This window comes from Botrytis deweyae (genome assembly GCF_014898535.1).
Source record: "Botrytis deweyae strain B1 chromosome Unknown BDEW_002, whole genome shotgun sequence".
NCBI lineage: Eukaryota > Fungi > Ascomycota > Leotiomycetes > Helotiales > Sclerotiniaceae > Botrytis > Botrytis deweyae.
The window spans coordinates 925,278-945,635 of record NW_024066209.1 but is presented as its reverse complement, the minus strand read 5'-3'; the positions used below and the strand labels follow the sequence as shown (position 1 = coordinate 945,635).

The 20,358-nt window shown below is 43.8% G+C and overlaps 2 protein-coding genes across 2 annotated transcripts; one reads left to right on the top strand and one right to left on the bottom strand.

The window, feature by feature from the left end:
* Positions 1-686: 686 nt before the first annotated feature.
* EAE98_000979 (uncharacterized protein) lies at positions 687-1,616 on the top strand (the record flags this gene model as incomplete). Its single annotated transcript, XM_038948596.1, has 1 exon — positions 687-1,616. The coding sequence occupies one exon, from the start codon at positions 687-689 to the stop codon at positions 1,614-1,616; it is 930 nt and encodes a 309-aa protein (XP_038814862.1).
* A 2,096-nt stretch (positions 1,617-3,712) lies between these two features.
* EAE98_000978 (uncharacterized protein) lies at positions 3,713-7,108 on the bottom strand (the record flags this gene model as incomplete). Its single annotated transcript, XM_038948595.1, has 1 exon — positions 3,713-7,108. The coding sequence occupies one exon, from the start codon at positions 7,106-7,108 to the stop codon at positions 3,713-3,715; it is 3,396 nt and encodes a 1,131-aa protein (XP_038814861.1).
* Between the last annotated feature and the right edge of the window lie 13,250 nt (positions 7,109-20,358).

The window sequence follows — 20,358 nt, the reverse complement described above, 5'->3', positions numbered from 1 at the left end:
TGAATCTGGGGTAAATCATGAAGATGGCTCGAGGATGGCTAGCTTACTAATTATAAAACTGAATAATTCAAACTTTGATTGGTCTAAATTCTATTTGTCAACAAAAACCTAAATATTACGCGTATACTCCTAGTGCTCCAACTTAACACGCTTACCTAATAATTGATTACTCAGTTCCAGCAAACCCGATTTGTTGCATCACTCACCTCCGGCTAGTCACTCACCAACTCCAAAGGAGATATCGCGGTATTCCGAAACCACTTTGCCACATGGCGTGCTACTGCTTGAATAGTCATCTAGCCCTCGGCTTTTGGGAAGGGAGTCGTACACTTTTCGACGGTGATAAGATATGGTCGAGTAATCTCACCCCTCGATTTCTAAGATCTCAATGACGTGCTAGCACGGCACTGTCTTCGTTGCTTACAATATCAGAATTTGTTGTTACACACTCTTTGTCCTTACGATATACGTCTGCATATATATACATCTATATCCATTGCTATGAATCCATCTTCTTTGCTTATATTAATACAGCACAGCAATTCAAACACATCTCCATATACATACATTCGCATCCATTTGTTAAACTATACTTGCTAAACAATCTAAACACACCTGACTACGTCACTCTTACGACATTTGAGAATCATCCCAGAACTCAAAGCACGCATAGACAATTCAACATCATGACAACCGCCGCACCTATCCACAACACACCTGCCCACAACCTTTCTCCATCGTCACGGATTGAAGCCGCCGGTCAAATCAAAAGCAAAGAGAGTAGTTTTGTCCCTCGCGGCGATACAATCGTCACCCTCAATTATTTCAGGCCACCCGAAGACGGCTCCGTCCCTTTCAATTACGTCGAAGAACCACCCCACGGACAACCTCAACGCAACTTTGGCGATTTTGACATCCAAGTCCCCATCAGCGATATCCGCGGTAAAGAATCACAATACAACCTCAACAAAGATGCATTCGAAGTAATCCTCGGGGTTCCAGAGTCTGCAGAAAGGGAATTCAGAGACGATGAATCAATCAAAAGAAACTACTATCCCGAAGTCGAGAAATTAGTCTTGGATAACGTCCCCGGCTCGAACAAGGTGTTTATTTTTGACCACACTGTTCGTCGCTCGGATCCCAATGCTCATCGGGGTCCCGTCGCAAGAGTCCACATCGATCAAACCCTCAAATCAGCCAAGCAACGCGTACATCGTCATTTGCCCGAAGAAGCAGAGAAACTGCTTCAAGGACGATTCAGAATTATAAATGTATGGCGGCCAATCAATGGAGTTGTTCAAGGGAACCCACTAGCGTTCGCTAGCTCGGCAACTACTCTCGACCAAGATGTCATCCCGGTCGAACATCGATATCCAGACACAACTGGGGAAACAGCGGGTATCCGATACAACGAGGGACAAAAATGGCATTACCTGTCTGGAATGCAGAACGATGAGCGATTGTTCCTAGAGTGCTTCGATAGTGAATCGTTGAAGCCTGGTACTGAGGTTCAGGGTGGCAGAGTACCCCATACCGCATTTGAAGATCCTCGAACACCCGCGGGTGCAAAAGGAAGAGAGAGTATCGAAGTTAGATGTTTGGTTTTTGGTCCTTGAGGTTCAAATCGAATGGTAGTGCACAGGCGATAGAGCGTATTGATTCGGAGTTGTGATTTAGCATTAGGGTCAGCATACATGATCGAAATTACAAATTATTCAAACATCGTTTCGTCTTTCGTACAGTGAAGAATTCGTAAATATACACGTAAGGATACGCACATACAAACACAACAGTTTCTCAGCCCTTTCTCTCTCTTCAGAAGATACCTACCCAGCATCGATCAAATTACTTAGCGACGTAGAAACACCATCCAAAGCATCCATCCATACACGAACAACCAACCCATCATATCCATCCACCTATCCACCTATCTACCCCGAGTCAGTATACACCACATGAGCAATTCTCCTCGCCTCTAGAGAAATCAGAAATCATAATAAAATAAAAGCATACATATAACCAACATCAGAAAATCGTTACTAACAACAGCGCAGTATAGTAGAATTTAATGATATCAAACTAAGATATATCGGAATCTTGAATAGGTATCTATATATCGAGAAAATTTCCTCATTTGATTACTTTTTACCTGATAACATTAGAATTTTAAGCAAAATCGAAATATCAGATATGTATATATATATATATTTTTTAAGATGAGTCTTACTTCTATTAATACCTTTCCAAGTAGAAGAAGAAGAAGAAGAAGAAGAAGAAGAAGAAGAAGAAGAAGAAGAAGAAGAAGAAGAAGAAGAAGAACTACCTATTTAGATTCATTCATCTATTGTATAATAGACACTATTATCCATTACGTTACAGTACATCCCATACTACTATTAAATCGCACAACAAAATCACACAACAAAAGTCACCATCAGATAGATATCATACAGCTCAGAAAGATTTCCATTGTTTATTCTCCCACTTCTCTCAACCGCTTATAATTATCTCTCAAGTCCCAAAGAAAATTCACCTTTTCATATTCTCATCTCATTCCATCTCTCTCACACACACTCTCTTTCTATCAAATTCCACCCATCCACATTCTATCAACCACCCAAACAATAAAACCCTCCCAAATCCTTCCCGAACCACAAAAGGTCTCTCTCACATAAGCTGAAAACGCGCAGCGAAAAGATCAAGATTAAGATCCAGCTTGTCAAAGCTATCTTTAATGTCATCCGCATCCACATCCACAATCAAGTCTGTCTTATGTGTATACAACAGAAAATGTCCCCACACTGCAAATTCCCAGAACCAGGCCGTCATATAATTATCCCATCCATCCATCCATCCATTGAATGCAAAAGGATCCCTTACAAATGAAAAATACCAAAACCCCAGGATGTGAAACGCCAAAATAACGATCCCGTCATAAAGCTCCAGGTAAAGGGGGGAAAAAAACGCATAGAGCCAGTCCAGCAGATTCGTATATGCTTCCGCCATGCTCCTTTCCGTGCAATCCAGTTCCATCCCATCCAGTCCCATGCCATCCCAAGAACTCGACCCGCGAAATATTTGATGTGAGGAGAATCCCTTGAAGAGAAAAAAAAAAAAACCCAAGCAAGATGTAGTATGCCCGCTAACTACCATGTGACCGGAGTGAAGAAGAAAAACAAAAGAGAATTTCTAAAATTAAATGAGTGGAGTTGTTTTTTTGGTGAAGAATGACATAAATCATTCACACCAAACTGTGGAGTATGCAGATGCCCGACCCCGTTGAAATGCAATCGCTAGCAAAAACGCGCAGCGCGAGCCACTTTTAATATCCCAGCCCTATGTATGTGAATGCCACCCGCGCCCTTTCAAAATGAAATCATAATCCTTATGCTGTGATATTGTAAATCGCAGAATGCTCAAGTTGGTATCCTTTGTTGATCTCCCGAAATAAAAGTTGCGCCTCGCTCAAAAGAAAACGCGTGAAAAGAAACAAAGTCGAACATGGATCGATTAAACTCTCGAGGCGTCTGGATGCGCCATATGAAATCGGAATTGCTGAACCGAAGAATTGATGACTGCTTCTGTCCAAAGAAATTGAAATGTAATATGGTATCTCGCCTTTTTGATACAAACGCCCCACATGATATATATTACAATTGATATAGTATGTACAGATAAATCGAATATTGTTGAAGTATGAAGTAAGTTGGGATCATTGATGATTGCTGTCGACGGAAGGTCTTGGTGAAAGAGGTGTTCGGTTGAAAACGGTACGACCGAGACTCTTAAGTACTCCAACGCTTTCGTTTGATTCAGCATTGACATAAATGCTTGTAGCTGGATCAATCTTGACACGACAGAAGAGTGTGGAGAAGAGGAATTGATCACCGTTGGTGTCGTAAAGAGGTAAAGTACGGTAACCTTGTTTGAGACTGCTGAGTTTGGCAGTATATGTAGCCAGAGGTAAAGTTTTATCGTTGTAACTGTGGCCGTCCGATGAGCATCTAACAGTCCAGCGAACAAAAACGAGCTCTGGAAATTTAGTGGTTAAAGCGAAATTGAATTTCTTATTGAAGACTGGGTTAAACCCATTTTCTTGGACGATGTGTGTACGACGCTTGTGAGGGGCTCCTAAACCAGAAGAGCCATCTTTAGCAGAAGCGTCAAGACCACCTTCACCAATGACACCTTTAGTCTCCTTGCTCTTATCATCAGCATGATAAACTTCGACTTCAATATATGGATCGACAGAACGGTTAGAAGGAAGACCCTTTGGACGCATGAGTTGTTGAGCAGAGATAATGTCAATTGAGAAGTTGACATTTTTGCGTTCTCTCTTGACATGATCCGCTCCTGCTTCCTCTGGAACACTAGGAAGCATTTTAATCTCTCGAAGCTCGCTTGGCTTGAGGACATAACCGGATTGATCAGTTCCCCCTGCAAACATAGCATCGTTCATTTGCATGCCGAGATCATGAGTCTGCCAGTTGAGAGCCACCATCTGAACGCTTCGTCGCCAGTATTTGAGGGGATCAAAATTGGTAGATGCAACACGCCATCCATTAGGATACACTCGCATGAGATATCTCATGTTGTGTCGGGTCATCGCTCGGCGATCAATTTGCGTCTTGCTATTCCTGTCAAAGGTAGACTCCATGAATGAGAAGATGTGATTGTAAGCTTTGCTTTCTGGATCATCGAAACCACGGAATTTAACCCCAGCACTGTAGATACCAAGCTCTCCGAGGACCTTGACAATCTTGCTTGTCTTGGGCTTATCCTTGGGTCTGTCTTCGTTGCCTTCACTATCGCTACTGCTGCTACTCGTAGTTTCATCAGTTCCAGTCCTTCGAATGTTTTGCTTGATATTGCTTCCACTCGGGTTTGAAGTTGGTGGGGGCAAGAGAGAGCCACTGGAAATGCTCGAGTTATCGAGTCCTGCAGGATAGACACGAGGTGAGCTGAGACTGTTGCCACGAGACCGGCCATTGATTTTGGGAGGAGTTTCGTCCGAGATTCTGGGTTTCTTGACTTTAATTAAGATCCGATCCATCAATTGAGAGGGCGAAGGAAGCTCCTGCGATGATGGATCAAGAGGCTCTGTGACTAGTAAATCACCACACGCTTCTTTGATAATCTGAGCCATAGCTGCCTGCTGGGCATCGTTGCAGTGAACCTCTAGAGAAATCCACAATGGAAAATGTGATTTGACAAATGCATATTTCGCAATAGTGTACATCACATCCGAGAACATGATAGGTCTGGTCATGGTGTGACCGTGATTGACAATCGGTCGCCCGTCCTTTCCATCCCAACAATCAATTTCAACACATCGGCAACCTTTGATTAAAGCGGATATGTAAGCCTCAACACTCGATTCCCCCGCGACTTGTCGCCCCATGAGATAGGTATTGTGAGAGCTAGAAATGAAGTATTCATGCATCGGACGATCGAGAGTAAAGGTTTCGGGGACAGTCTCGAGAGGAACGTTATGAACGGAGGTGAAAAAAGTGGCTAGAGCTTCTTCACTCATTCGTGCAGCCTCACCCTCTTGAAGTGGCTGATCTCGTGATCTTGATCGACGGGCAAATTTGGCGAAAATGGATTCCCACTTCGCTCGGTCCTTCTCAACATTTTCCCCTTGTACTACATTGACGAAGTTAATAAACTCTTCAAGGGTAATTCCTTTGACATTGTCAGCAGCGAGATCTTTGTAGATCTCGGAAACATCCCCTCTTCGTTTCATGAGCTTTACAAATTCTTGAAATTCGGAAAAGTTCAATTTCTTTGACTTGGTAGCATCTGCTTGTTGAAATCTCTCCCGTAAGAATCTGGAGGAAGTGTTGATGTGAAGGTTTTTGCAAAGCTGCTCGACTCCTTCGAAATTGAGAGCCTCTTCATCTTCGGCATGAGGTACGTCGGAAAACTGCTTGGTCATCTCGCCACGCCAGTAGTTCCTGACGGCCTTTTCGTTAAAGGCAACCAGACTTGACATGTTTTCATATCTATGCTTGGATATAGCTTCAAGGGTTGTTGTCCACAGGTCGAATGTTTGTTCATCGGGTGCGATCAAATGCATAATTTTGGTTGAGCGTCCGGTCGACTTATTGTCGGGTACAACATAGAGGATGGAGAAGAAACGAGGTTCGTCCTGAGAGTCAACCTTGAATTCCTCGCGATAGTTAAGAGCGTCAGATCCCAGTCGAATTTCCTTGATGTTGTCTATGAGGAAGCTTTTCGCGGGCCTCGTCTTATCCCACGATACTTTGCAAGCTTCATCTTCGAGAACAAATGTAAGAAGCTTTCTCTTCTTCTTTGTGATCTTGATCATCGTGGTGCCTTGGAGAAGAACAGTAGGTATGACAGGTCCGAAAGCGAGGCCTGCGTTGCCGCCGCCAGTCATTGTCGAAGAGCAAGCGAACGATGCATTGGAACTTGGATAGTCACCGGTAAGACCCTCGATACCTAATGGCGAATCCACCCACTCAATGGTATCCTCGTGAACATCCTCGTCGGAATCCGAGTTGATTGGGTAGTGTCTGGAATCTGGGGCCGTATTGGTACTGTCACTTCGACGTCGCAACATGACTGGTCCAGCGCTTTGTTCCCGACTTGTGTTTGTCGACTGTCGTCTTGAGATCTTGTTCGATAACCTCCTCATCAACCCTTGTGATCGATTGCCATTGAATGATTCGGCCATGGCAGTTTGACTGTGTTTCCTCGAGACTACTGCGTCGGGGAGAGGTTCGAAAGGGGGAAGGCGATACTCAGGTTCACGCCCTCGTGGGCCTTCGGGCGATACTTGTAGCGAGGAGTTGTTGGTCATGATTTGACTGGTTTCGGGTGACATGATTGGCGATGCTTGTACAGAGCTCGAGGTTGTGACCGAGGAAGCCGACATGGGCACGGTGGGAGCGGAAGAAATGGTGGGAAGGAATTCGGTTCGCACACGCGAGATACCACGTCTTCGATTGAGGGAGGATGACCTCTGTGGATATGGGGACATGTGCGGCGATTGTTGTTGCGTGGGCGGTCTCGAGGTGGTAGGAGTCAGGTTGGGACTCGAAGTAAGAGAAGACATCTTGGAAGAAGATTCAGCGTCATTCATATTGGGATTGAACTGGAAATGAATTGTCCAATGGCGCAGGTTCGTGTGATCAACTAATAGCTGAACTCGGGGTTGAGAACACTATACCATGTAAATATAATTGAGCGCATATCTTTTGAGAAATTGGAGAAAGTGGTCGAAAGTGGTCAAGTGGTGGGTGGTGATGGATGAGTCGGATGTTTTGCAGCAGGTATGGATTGTCTGATGTCGATAGGGGAATCGATTGGATGGGCGCACACATGTAACTTTGAATTCCCTTTGAGTAATTTTCAATCCAGTGGGATGTTTTTGGGTTGTTCAATGAGACGTCGGATCTGGAAGATGTTGCATTTGATCGCAGTGAATCGTCGAAGTGGGTGACCAAATTGAGAATTATTGTGAATTATTTTGAATTATTTCGATACCTAGGTACGTTGGTGTTGTGTAGGGATGAAATTTTGCGTGTTCGACTAGGATTGATGAAGGGTTGTAGGGTTGTATGTAAGTAAGTATGAGTGTATGGTAGTGGGTAGTGGGTAGTGGGTGGTGGGTGGTGGGTGGTGGGGGGGAAGAGAGGGGGGAATTTAAGTTTCGGTTTATTTTTTTGGGTGATGGTGGATGGTGGATGGTGGTGGGTGGTGGGTGGTGGGTGGAAGGTGCGATGGAGGGTGGTTGTGTGCAGGTATGGATGGATGGATGGATGGATGTAGTAATAAGGTCGCAAGGTAGTAGTAGTATAATGAGGTAGTAAGGTAGTAAGGTAGTAAGGGAGCAAGGGAGCAAGGTAGTAATAAGAAATAAGATAGTAAGGCTAGCTTATTAGTGCAGATGGTGCAGATGGGTTGTCTTTTTTTAGGTGGATGGATGAGTAGATGAGTAGATGAGTGGATTCTGGAATGAGTGGGCGAGTGGATGTTAGAGTAAATATTCTGTACCGATACCCAGCGTGTAGGTATGTAGTAAGTAATAAGTAGGTAATAAGTAAGTAGAGTAGGTAATGTTAAGGGAAAAGTCGTGTGAGGGTGATGGCTTGCTGCCCAGAATCCCAGGCCTGCAGGACAGAAAGAATAATCAAAGAATAAATGTAATAAATGTAATGAATGATAAATATGATCAATGTAATAAATGTAATAAAATCAAAATCAAAAATAAATTAAATAAAATAAAATAAAATCAAAAATAATATCAAATAAAATAATATCACAATAATAAAAGCTGCGGGCACAGCCGACGGTATGGTGCAGTGGGTGCTTATGCTCAAGAGCTAATATGGTAATATGGAAGGGAAAGGTAGCAAGAAAAAAAATGCATGTGGATTGGGATTGAATGTTCGGATTGCGATGGTAAATTGCCCTTTTCTTTTCTCCCCTGCTCTTTTGCTCTGAATGTCGATGTCCCTCCCCCCTTGGAGATGGAAAAGGAAGGATCAGGAGAGAAGCATGCAGGAAGAATAGTGGATGGTGTAATGGAATTAATTCTGAAGTTTGTGCGTTTTCTTCTTCTTCTGGCGTGAGATCTTTCTGCTGCTGGATTCTGGGGGGATTCTTCGCGCAGGAAAGGAATGCAAATTGGATGATGGATATGATGGATATGATGGATGCACCAGGTGTCAGGAAACAAAGGAAGAAGTGAGGTCAACAATGCCGGGGATTTTCTTCCGTGTGTAGGTATGTAATGTAGTAAGTGAATGAATGGATAGTAATAACAAATGAATGAAGAATTGATAGATAAGGAGTGATGACTGGAAATGATAATTATGATGATGATGATGATGATGATGTGATGATGATGATGTGATGATGATGATGTGACGATGATGATGTGACGATGATGATTTATTTCTCTTTCCCCTCTCTTCCTCTCCTTAGTATTCTCAATCCAAACGTTAACCCTAATAACGCGTTCGTCCTTTTCTTTCTTTTTTCTTCTTACTACCCTGGGGAGCTAGATAGTAAGTGATTGGGGTGTACGAATCAATGGACGATTAACCCAAGACCCAAGTTTTCCCTTCACTCGGTACCTCTGATATTGGACTTGAGTTATGATCTTGGAGCGCCACTCGAGGACTAAATTACTTCAGTGGCTTGGTAGTGCCCAGGAAATCGTTCGTTCAGAAGGAAGTGTGGATGTATATCTAGGTCGCGGTAGTGATATCCTCAATCAAGTATCTACTCGGTAGCTACGCTACACTTCGTCGATGGAAAGATAGAAAGAAGCCAATGAATCCGAATGGTCAGGCTGATTTAAGGCTGCTTCGGGTCGATGCTCTGAACACTAATGTACAAAGTAGTAATAAAGGACGCTACCAAACCGACCTTGATCCTTTTAACTTTGGGACGCGATTGATCATCAGGGATGGGATTGACAGTTTCCCAGTTTTGCTGCTCGTGCTTTGCTGCGTTGCCTTGACACAAATTGATAATGAGAATTGCTCGCGGCTCCGTAATCTGGAAAAATATCCACGCCGTGGACGTGGCTACCGAAATAAGTAATATCGAAAGGTTTGGGTCCAATATGATGTGTCGCAGTCAGTCGGTCAATCAATCAATAATGAATAGGTAGGTCGTGCGTGCTGCGTGCTCTGGGAATGGATTTGCTGGGCAAGGTACGTAGATGGATAGGTAGATTAATGAATGTATGGATATCCAATGATGGAAGTGGAGAGAGCTATTTTCCAGATGTTTTACTCGTCGATTTTTCACATTCATTCGTTTTTCCGGAAAAGTATCTTGGGTTTTGGCTTTTGGCTTCTTTCTTTCTTCCTTTCCGTCTTCCAATTCTTCTATCGCTAGGTCTTGCCTTTCTTCTTATCGATGGATCGATGGATCCAGGACCCTTTTCGAGACGAGGCGAGATTAGATGAGATGAGACGAGACGAGCGGGTGGCTTTTAACTTCTGACTGCTTTACTTGCTGCTCGATTACGCCTTGTGCATGTGATAAGTGGAGTGCTGTAAATCGCTATATAATTTGTCTTTGGTCCAAAGATGTGATTCGTAAGGGGCAGATAGGTCAATATACGAAAATCAAAGGTTTAAGCCTTGGTGTTGGATTTGACTTTGAGCTTCCTGCCGTCTGGTCCGCTGGAGCGCGTGTCGATCGAAGTGGGAGGGTTGAGATGCAAGGAACAAGGCTCTCGATGAAGTGTTCGGAATAGATGCAATTCGTAAATTGAAGGGTGGAAAGACAGTGTGCTAGATGGATGTAGATAGCTGGGTACGAGTGATGAGTTTATCCTGACTTCGTTTGGGATGGCTGAGGGAACAGGTTACAAATCCAGGGCAAGATGGCACGATGAGATGAGAGCGAGATGTATTTGGCGGTGCTCAAAGTAGATGTGATGAACTCTACTGAGTAATCTCAACACGTATGTCAAAGTCAAAGCAGGTTAGAATCCAAGATCAATTGCTTCAAATGGAAATGGAGACGTCAATAAGCATGAGGATTCGGGGGCTATACAATAATCACATCCCATCCTATTTCTGGAGCACCGTATAATATCGTGAGCAAATGGAAAAGAAGCAAAAGCCAAACCCAACATCATTCGTACACAACTATGGCGTGCATACATCGCGATTGGGATCTGAAGCCCAGCGAATCCCCCTCCCCTTAAGTTCCCAAGAAGAAGGGACCAGGAGTGTCTCATCGTCTCATCATTTACACCGTCCATTGCGCAGCGCGGTGCAGTGCAATATGCACAGGAAATACTGCAATGATGTTACTCGCTACAGACCATAATTTCTCCTACCCTGTCTCAATTTCACTGCCACAGCATTCTCCATTTCATTAATCCCATCTCATCCCATTGCATCAACAACCAACCGAATCCCCCCAAAGGTATTCCAGCATCGCGCCGTAAGAAATTTAGACGCTGCTCACCTGTGATAAAGTAGGTCTCGTGGTCACATTCATCAACAGGGGGACGGTGACTGTCAGGTTAGGTAGAAAAAGTAGGAACATGGCATATAACGTTGTCATTGGGAATCAATCAATGAAATCAAAACCGACGAAGCATTTTGCTTCGTTGGCACACACGGTGATATCAATGGGATCCAATTATAAATCATTACCCCTCGCGCACCTCGAGCAAGCGACATTTTCTCCCCCCCCTCTCCCCCCGCTGTGCCTAATCGTCCATATGTTTCGAACCCCCATCCTTCACCGCTTCGAAAAATAATTTTCTCTCTGTGCATACATACAGTAAACCGACCACCAGTTCGACTGACTTGCTCTGCAGAAGAAACACTCACGAGACCACATGTAATTAGAACAACCCCATCTCCCAGCCCTTCTCGGATCTTCGCAAGTACCAAATCGGCATTGTGCTTACTCTTTTGTTTTTTTGTTCTCTGGCTTGGCATCGAAATGATGTGATCCTTAATCTTTCGCTCAGGGAAAATGTGAGTGTCTGCAATACTCTGATTACTTCCGGAAGATACAAATATGTAGATAGATATTTCAATCTCGTATTCTATCTATGAATTATGTATCACATATTATTTTTTTCTGTGCTCGTCTGCTAGCGGTTTTTTCCCAGTAGTCTCTGTTACACAGCTTCCCAGCTTGCAAGCAGGGTTATTACTTACAGGCTACCTGGGTGTAGCATGACGCGCTTGGAAAGATGGATAAGGTTAGAAAGATATAAATACAAGGGCACTAGAGTGAGTTCATGCAGCAAGATTATATGGAGATAAGAAGAGCGATAATGGACCATGAGAAACGTTCTCGTGTACAAGTGCCATTTTCCATCGCCGTCGGACTTCGGAGATGGAGCTCACAGGTAAGTGTCAGTATTTGAGCGCTTTCACCATGGATCACCTGGAGGTCACTTGGGACGAGAAGCATGTTTACGCTTGAATCCATCCTGATTCCTGTGTGTGCGGAGCTTCTACCCTTCACATCACATCCTGTACCATAGTGGAGCGAAGACGCAGCATCGATAACCTCGATAGAGTAATCAAAACAGAGTTTCCCCTCTTGCCCCTCAATCTCAATCCTACCTGAGAAAGGTTATGTCCACTCAGAACTTGGGAAAGATGACTCCTCTTCGATGTCGTCTCAACATACTATCCATCATATTACATGCCTCTTTGAACACATGATGTAAACATCGCATTTGCACGTCGTTATTTCTTGCACAACCATTCAATTCAATTCATGTTTAAGCCTGTCTGAGCTTGCCTATCATTCTGTCCAAGCGCAAGGACAACCATTCCCTATCCCATTTTAGCAGAAAAAAACGCCGTCGTACCGATCAGCATAACCGTTCGAGGAAGTCAGGAACCTTCCGTCATAAGGCTCAAACCTCCTTCATCACCCAACCAATAGAAATAGCACGTCCCGCCCATCAAAAGAAAGCTGATGCTTGCCCCATGTGCTATATTCCCTGCATTGTATGTACTTTTCATGGCATGTAAGCCAAAAAAGCAGCATTGATGTTTCGCCTTGTCTGTTTATCCAGGTTGTTGATTAGTCGATGGCTTGGATTACTTCAACAGATTACGAGGTGAGACCTCCCTATTGAATGTATAACCCATGTTAATCATGGGGCTCCCTTGTCATCAGGGGAGAAGGATCGAAGCATTAAATTCGGTTATTTTTTATCGGATTCTTGGTTTGGCAGAAATCGTCTTTTGCTGATTAGACCTTTGAGATTAATCTTGAACTAATCCTCGGCCCTGGCGTTGCTTGGATGATCCTACCCGACAAGAAGGTAAATTGGATTACTAAAGAAAGGTTATTTTTAAACGATCAAATAGTTCCGCTGATTCCGTGTCCCATCCGGAGCATGATTTGCTCTATTTCCTAGATTATAGATATTCTAGTGATTTCAGTATCGATTCTGAGTAAATGAAACATTTGAAGACCTAACCGCCTGTGATGACATACAATATTGGTAGGTTGGTCTTGGGATCATGAATAATGGTGTCAAGGGAGTTAGCGTTACCTCATCACCCAGTCAATATGCACGCAGTGGAAAAACAACGGACGAAGATGGATCTGTAGCTTGGACGTACCTCGGTACAAATCGCGCTCTGTGCAGTGCAGCCAAGTCAGGCTGCGTGGCAGGATCTGGCGGGCGTTGTTTTGGCATTTGGAGATCATGATACGATGTTTGGAAGCCCTGATGGAAAATTCTTCCTCAGCCCTCAGCTCTTGGCAAGGGCAACGAGATTGTTTCATCATCAAGAAGGTCGCACGCTCCACAACAGAGATTCGTGATCGTCCTTTTCGTTATTTCCTTCCGTCCTAGCTTATTAGTTGGTAAGTAGCTTCTGAACTGTTGAAGGCAGGATGCTCGGGATTCGGATCAAGCGTACCAGCTATTACGGGATAGCTAAGACTGGATTTGTAAGAAACCTACAAAACCAAGAGGGTTGGCATGAGGCATGTTAGGTTGAAGCCTTGGGAGGTTGAGCAAATCAGGTACGGGGTCCGAATGCGAAGAGTCGATCCTTGCTCCCGCCATAGGAAGACAGCGGAAGGAAAAGTAGGAAGTGACATAGAAATTGTTGAACCAGGGGGAGTGACCATGGCACGGTTGTGCTCGGTTTTCCTGAGCTCTCTATCGTAATTATTGGCATAAATCCAATCACTCAATTCATATCACACTTGCCTTGTTATGGAATAAATTCTAGGACGGGAGTGCGTTTAAATTCAGACATTGGCCATCCATAGGAGATGGCCTTATTATTCCATTATTCCACAATCATTCATTACACGATGCAAGTGAGTTTATACCATAAATTATACGACAAGGAAGGATCAGCTTCATGTACTCCGCAGAAGCGTTAACTCTGCAATGCACCAATGCAAGTGGGGTTTGCGAGCATGAGATAATCTCTTTGAAAGACTCAAAATGTGCTGTCGAATTGAGATGTGATGTTTTGGCAAGAGTAAGGAAAATCTCTGGGAACCTCTGGAGCGAATCTAGTGGAGAAGGGAAGCTTCGAATGCTTATTCGTCAAGGCTTAGATTGAGATCAAAAATCAACAATATCTTGTCCCAATCTCGTATCCGGGGTGCTACTCCGTAACCATACTGTATTAAGAACGATATCGAACTTTCGAAGCAATTCCCTTCTCTGCAACTTTTCTTTTTTCCTTCTATTGGATTCTCGGGGAAAATCAATATGCAAGGCCCTTCCCACACCGGTTTGAGACCCATCTTGGTACGACGTAAGCCCAGTTTCAGTCCACATTCAACGTTTATAATTACTTCTTCTTTCTCTTTCTCTCCGCGGATTTGTGCGAAAGGGGTGACGAGAGAAGCGAAAATAAAATACGGTGTACAGGACCGATTTGTTCGAGTAATATCTCCCATTGTGGAGACAACAATGAGCTCGTGACTGTTCTAAATGAAGATTCATACGATATGTACATTCGTACCTTCCTGTACTTAGAGAAAGATTGCCCGATAGTTACATTACCAAGAAACCTACAGACCTGCTTGATCTTTGGTCATGCAATATCGAAATCACACATAATCTCGCCGATGAGCAATTACAAAAACGTTCAAACGGCATATCCTATGTATCTAGGAGTGACATTCTTGCTTACTCACGATGGTATGTTATTTTCCTTGAATGGATATGCAATTGTTCCCATCCATGGCATTCGGCGTATTTGATACGACTCAATATACACTCGGCGACATGTACTTTATCTTATTTTAGGAATATACAGTACCTGCCAATTCAGTTACCTCTTGAGTCTCCAAACGGCGAGATATGCGGCCAAGAGAACGGCATTCAGCAATGTAACGCCAAAACAACCCTCCTGCTTCTACATGTGCAATATCAATACCACGACACTGCAACAACTGTATGTTACTTACTTGGCATCATTCGATGCAGCTACGGGATAGAACGAGCACATTGTCTGTGTACAGTACAATCAATCAACTGATCCGAGGCAAATCCCCTCTGCGTGTAATAAGCTTTCTTTTTCCTTACGAGCGGGAACTCTAAAGTTTCCGTTGCGTCGAGGAAGATCCTTCAAGAAATTGAGCAGGATTACGATAACTTCAGTACGAGTAACGTCTCAAGAAGTATTCAGCCCCTGGGAAGAAAAGCTGAGCCGGTTGTATCTCATACTTCATTGCGTCAACACACATCGTAAGACCCTTTCGAGCTACTTCAATACGCATACGCTTTCCAACATCTTACGTTTTCCGCTCCAGCGACAAGGCACCAGGAAACCTGTTTGAATACTGATGCCAACAGACAGGCAGACAGGTACCTATAGCCTTCCAAACAAGAATACCAGCTTTGGTGACTATATGGTTGCGTCTAGTCAGCATTCCCTGATCCATGATGATGATGATGATGATGATTTAATTTCTTATCAACCAAGATCCATCCAATCTATCTAATTAATTAATCTGTATGTTACGAACCAACTCTCTGGATATTACAAAGTACTCACTTGGGGGACTTGATATATTGTTTCTATTGCGTGGCCAGTTGTATGTTGTATGAAATCGGCCAATCATACCACTCAATTAACTCGGGAACATTGAAGTCTTGAAGTCGATTTTTGTAAGAAGACAAACGAGAATAGCTTCTCGAATCTTTCTGGAAGCTTTTTCGATGAAAACCCTTGGATATTGAAACCCTGCGCCCACATGTTTTGTTTGATCTACAGTGGTACTTTACCGTTTGATGCCGCTGTACGCTAAATAACCCCTCGTCCCTCTCATACGCAAGCAAACAAGCATCATCATCTCATTTTCGTTTCATCGGACAAATTGGATATCAATCCCACCCTTCCCCCCACTGACAATCCTAGAACATTGTAGGAACCTTGAAATGTACGGAGAAACATCTGGGGAGAACATGTCTTTATCCACAACGATGATTTAGTTTGTGAGTGTACGATGGATGTACCCTAGAATCATATCACGATCCACGACTCTCATATAATTTCATATTGTTCCAATTGCAAAAGCAAAACCACGTACCGGCCCAGTGCAACCTCGAAAAGGTGCTGGTCTACCAAGAGAGCAGGCTGAGGGCTCACAATCTCAGAAAAGTTCATCTTTTGGCCCCCAATGTTGCAATAGCAGGGGCGCATGTGGTCCAGTTACATCAGGGGTGTTACAGCATATCTAGGGTAAAGACAAGGAGAAGCATAAGCAAGGTACCTGCACATCCTCGTGTTGAAGTATACGACCAAAATCACATGATGGATGTATAACTTCACGCAACATATGAGGTATTATCATACAACGGGTACGCGCATTCCATTTCATCTATATTTCAACGCAAGTGTGTGTGTACGCAGAACAAGTGGAATGCTAAAGACCCTACATGCCGTCATCATAGCCATGGCATCTGGCGTATTTACATCACTTTTATATCAAATACATCATCATGACTGTCGTACTGCAATGTGTTTCTGCACACCGTGAAGGCATATACATATATGTACATTAGAATTAAACCAGCACCGAAATTGGATTGCTTAGTTGCATGTCTTGGCAGATCCTTGTTGACAAAAATGCCTCTACAGAAATCCTTCTCCAGATCATATTTACTGTCTAATGGGTGAAGAGAGGAGAATCAAAATAAATGATAGGTTTCTGCTTACTTGCTCGATTCTTGCACAAAAGCATCAATATTGGTAGTCCAATTAGGATAACTGGCGGATATCGCGGATAACTATTTCCTCATAATTCTCCATGCAGAAAACGACATGGTTATATTCCCGAAATGGTTTCTACCGCATGAGCATGCAGAAAGACGTAGCTTCCCGAGCCGATTTTGTTTTCATCTCCACCGAGTTTAACATTTATCTATAATCCAAGAAAATTCTCCAGCAAAGTGCAGATAAACATTTATCATGGGAGTGGGTTTAATGTATGACGGGCCATTAAGGATACTCTCTACAAGAGTTAAGGGTTACCCCTCATCCTCACGATAGAAACTTTCCTCCAATGATGCTTTCGCGAGCCTGTTCTGCACATGCAAATGTGGGTGCTCTTTTTCATTTCACTACATGATGCATCTGATAGATCGCATTCTTTAGGTATATTCCAATTTCGCAATGTGACCACCCGAATCACCTTTCTCGACTAGCTGCAAGTCTACCACGCCCCATAATAGATTATCTCAAGAGAAGTATCATGGCCAAGTCACGCATCAGACGAGGTTCGCTACTGCACCTACCAATCTGAAGAAGAAGACTCGTGTATAGTGATGAGGCTAGTCATTAAAGGAGTGCTCAAGATGGAATATAGTTCGTCGATCTTTCCATGGCTTTCCGAATAGACGACTCACGCATATCTTCAGGCTGACATATGTTTCTAAAGCAGATCAGGAATGTACGCCTTGAAATGTGGCTATCTCTGATTGACCGGTAGATTCATTGTCTCACGCTTGCTGATATCAAGAAAGTCTTCTCCAAGGTGCTGTGCGTATGGTTTCACTCAGCCGCAAGTACAAGGGAATCTCGGCGCACAAGATATCTCGTCGGTCTCTCCGGCATCTAAATGAGACGGCTATGAAGATATCTTCGATGAAACCTTTGAAGAGAACCTGCATCGGCTTTACTAGGGCCTTTCGACCGAACTGGTCAGTTTTGGATCGAGATTCAGGCCGATGATAATATATATTGTTGTGCTTCTGAAAGAAGCAATGTAACTCCTGTTGTATTACGGCCTCATTTACCATCGAGAATTTGGTACTTCCAGGCAGCAGCTTCACATCCTGAGGAGAGGGAATGGTAGATTTCCATACCCTTTTCATTTCGTAGTGGCACCGAAGGATAGAAAGCCCTATATTACATGATTGTATGGTATGGTATGATATGATATGATGCTATGATACGTTTCCCCACCAACAGAGGTCGTGCACGTTGGCACCACTTTTAGCGGAGTTTGGCTGCAGGTACTTGTCTGCGACCAGGGGATTTCGGTCTGCGTGATGAAGATAGGGGAGTAAAAGGTACGAGATACAAGGTACAGACACACTGTGGTCTCATTATGTCATATCATCATCGTGCCATAATGGCGCAAAAAAAGTACCAATACAACGCTCCGGTTTATCTACCGTCTCCGCGTGTTATAAATGTGAATTTATGCATCAAGGTAACCTGGTCTATGCATGTAAATACTAAATGGTGCAAATTGCGGGGCGAGGCGAGGGGCGAGGGCGCCGTACATGTCTTGCGGGGTAAACGGATTGGAACGTTTACTTTCAAATTAAAAATTTCCATACTCCCATACTGCCGGGATAGATGGGACGAGAAGGAATAGGGCGGCATAGAAAGGACTGAAAAGACAGAGCTCCCGTTACAAAGCAGATATACTACCTACATGAAGTAATTGATCACCAGATCATCGGTCAATGTACGATAGCGCTTAGTGTTTTGTGACGGAAACACCTCATTTCTTCCCTCGCTTTGGGCGGGCGAGCGTAAGTCAGATTCTTCGCCGGAGCTACGGACGCGAGTACAACGCGGTGGGGGTACACACACATTACGCCATTTGGGATGTATGTAATGTACATCATTTGTATGTTGTACGCAAAGTCAAGCATGGACTTTCCTTCTTTCGAACATTCTGACGATAACAACACAGCGCGCGGCAGCAAGTTTTGGCTATCCCTCATTGGCACGCTCCATCCTTGATTTGGAGAGGGGAAGTGGAGGCGTGGGGTGCGTCACACGTGGTTACATAGAACAGGTTTGGATTTGGATCAGCGTCAAATTATTGTTGGACACGGCGTCGGGATCGCCATACTAGATGGATAGTGAGGCGGGTGAGTGGATCTTGCATTCTTTAATGGTGACACGGAATTAGTGAATTGAAAGGAGAATTTTGGTGATGGGGCTGTGGACGAAACGTATCTCGATGGCGATGCGATGGAATGTTTAGTTTAACGTCACGTCGAGTGAAGATTTTGTAGCGTTTGTGCCAGCGAGAGAGTATTAATGCCGAAGTAATGCGATGATATGGGGCTCCATCTGGAGGAGCTCGGCGTTCGGGAAAATCGGAAATGGGGGTTTTTTGGGTTTGGAGTCGTGCATCTTTTTGTGTTGGTGAAAGAAGTACAGCGTTCGAAGTAAGGTATGCGAGAATGAGGGCTCCTGATTGATACATCGGGGTAGCACGGGTGTGGGACGTGAATCACCTCATTTCACGAGGAGAGAGGATGTCGTTGACTTTGTTTTGGGAGCGGAAATGCGCAGTGGGTGGACATGTATGTGGGTTGTAGGGTGTTCTGAATCGAGATTTTTTACTGCTTGTTTGTCGATATTCATCTGGGTGTGCTTTTGCGGCCGGTTGTTGCCGAAGGTTTGTGGGGTGATTTGAATGGGATGTCGGTTGCCGTTGTAGTTACACGGCAAGAGGGAAGGGGCATTGAGGGGTGGGATTGATGTTCCTGGATGTGGAGGTGTTCGGGTGAAGAGTGGGGTTGAATATTGGAGGAGAAGGGGAGGAAATGAAATGAAGATTTTTGTAAGGGAGAAAGGATATGAGCGAGAGAGAGAAATTTGAAGAGACACGGTAAGGAAAATGGGAGTTCAGGACAGTTATGCTTGACTTCCAAGATTCGTTTCAAGACTTCAAGTGGGCTCAAATGAAAACTTGTCTGAAAGCTTGAGAGGAGTTTTAGCTATTGCTCAGAGATCTTAAAAATGATAATAGTTGTCGTGGATTTGTTAGCCTTTCGAGTATATTGCACCTGATAGACTATGAATGCCCATCGAGTTCTCGATATTGTTTGATAGTTAGTCATATAAGTTATCCTGTATAATCAATCATTACTGCCATTTCCATTGAAAGTATTCCTGTGTCTGTTGTTAATGAACACGCATTATTACGTCTTGTTGTCGTCGCTGTATCCTCATGTTTCTAATCGAAGACGCGATTGCAAGACGACCTGATGATTAATGCCTCTGGGTTTCTTTGCCTTGTAGCTCTTTATGGTAGAAATGGCAGTATGAGTTGTCCAATTCAATTTTTGAAAGCGTTTTATGATCCACGGAACATCCTCGTCAAGCCCCTTGCACGCACGAGGATAGAATCGAGCACTTCTCTCGTCGCAGCGCAATGGAAGTTTAAACGAGCTATATAGTACCATAGACAAGTGGTTTGGTTCCGGAATGTGTTGAGCATTTATACTGTTGCTCTCATTTTATTCCTTTTTTTTTTTTAACTTAGCAATTATTCCTTTGATCCAGAGACTGTTGAAAGCCGCCCAAGATCCAATACTTTCACGCATTATCAACAGCAATAGCACCAATATTATCTTCTATTTGATTCGCC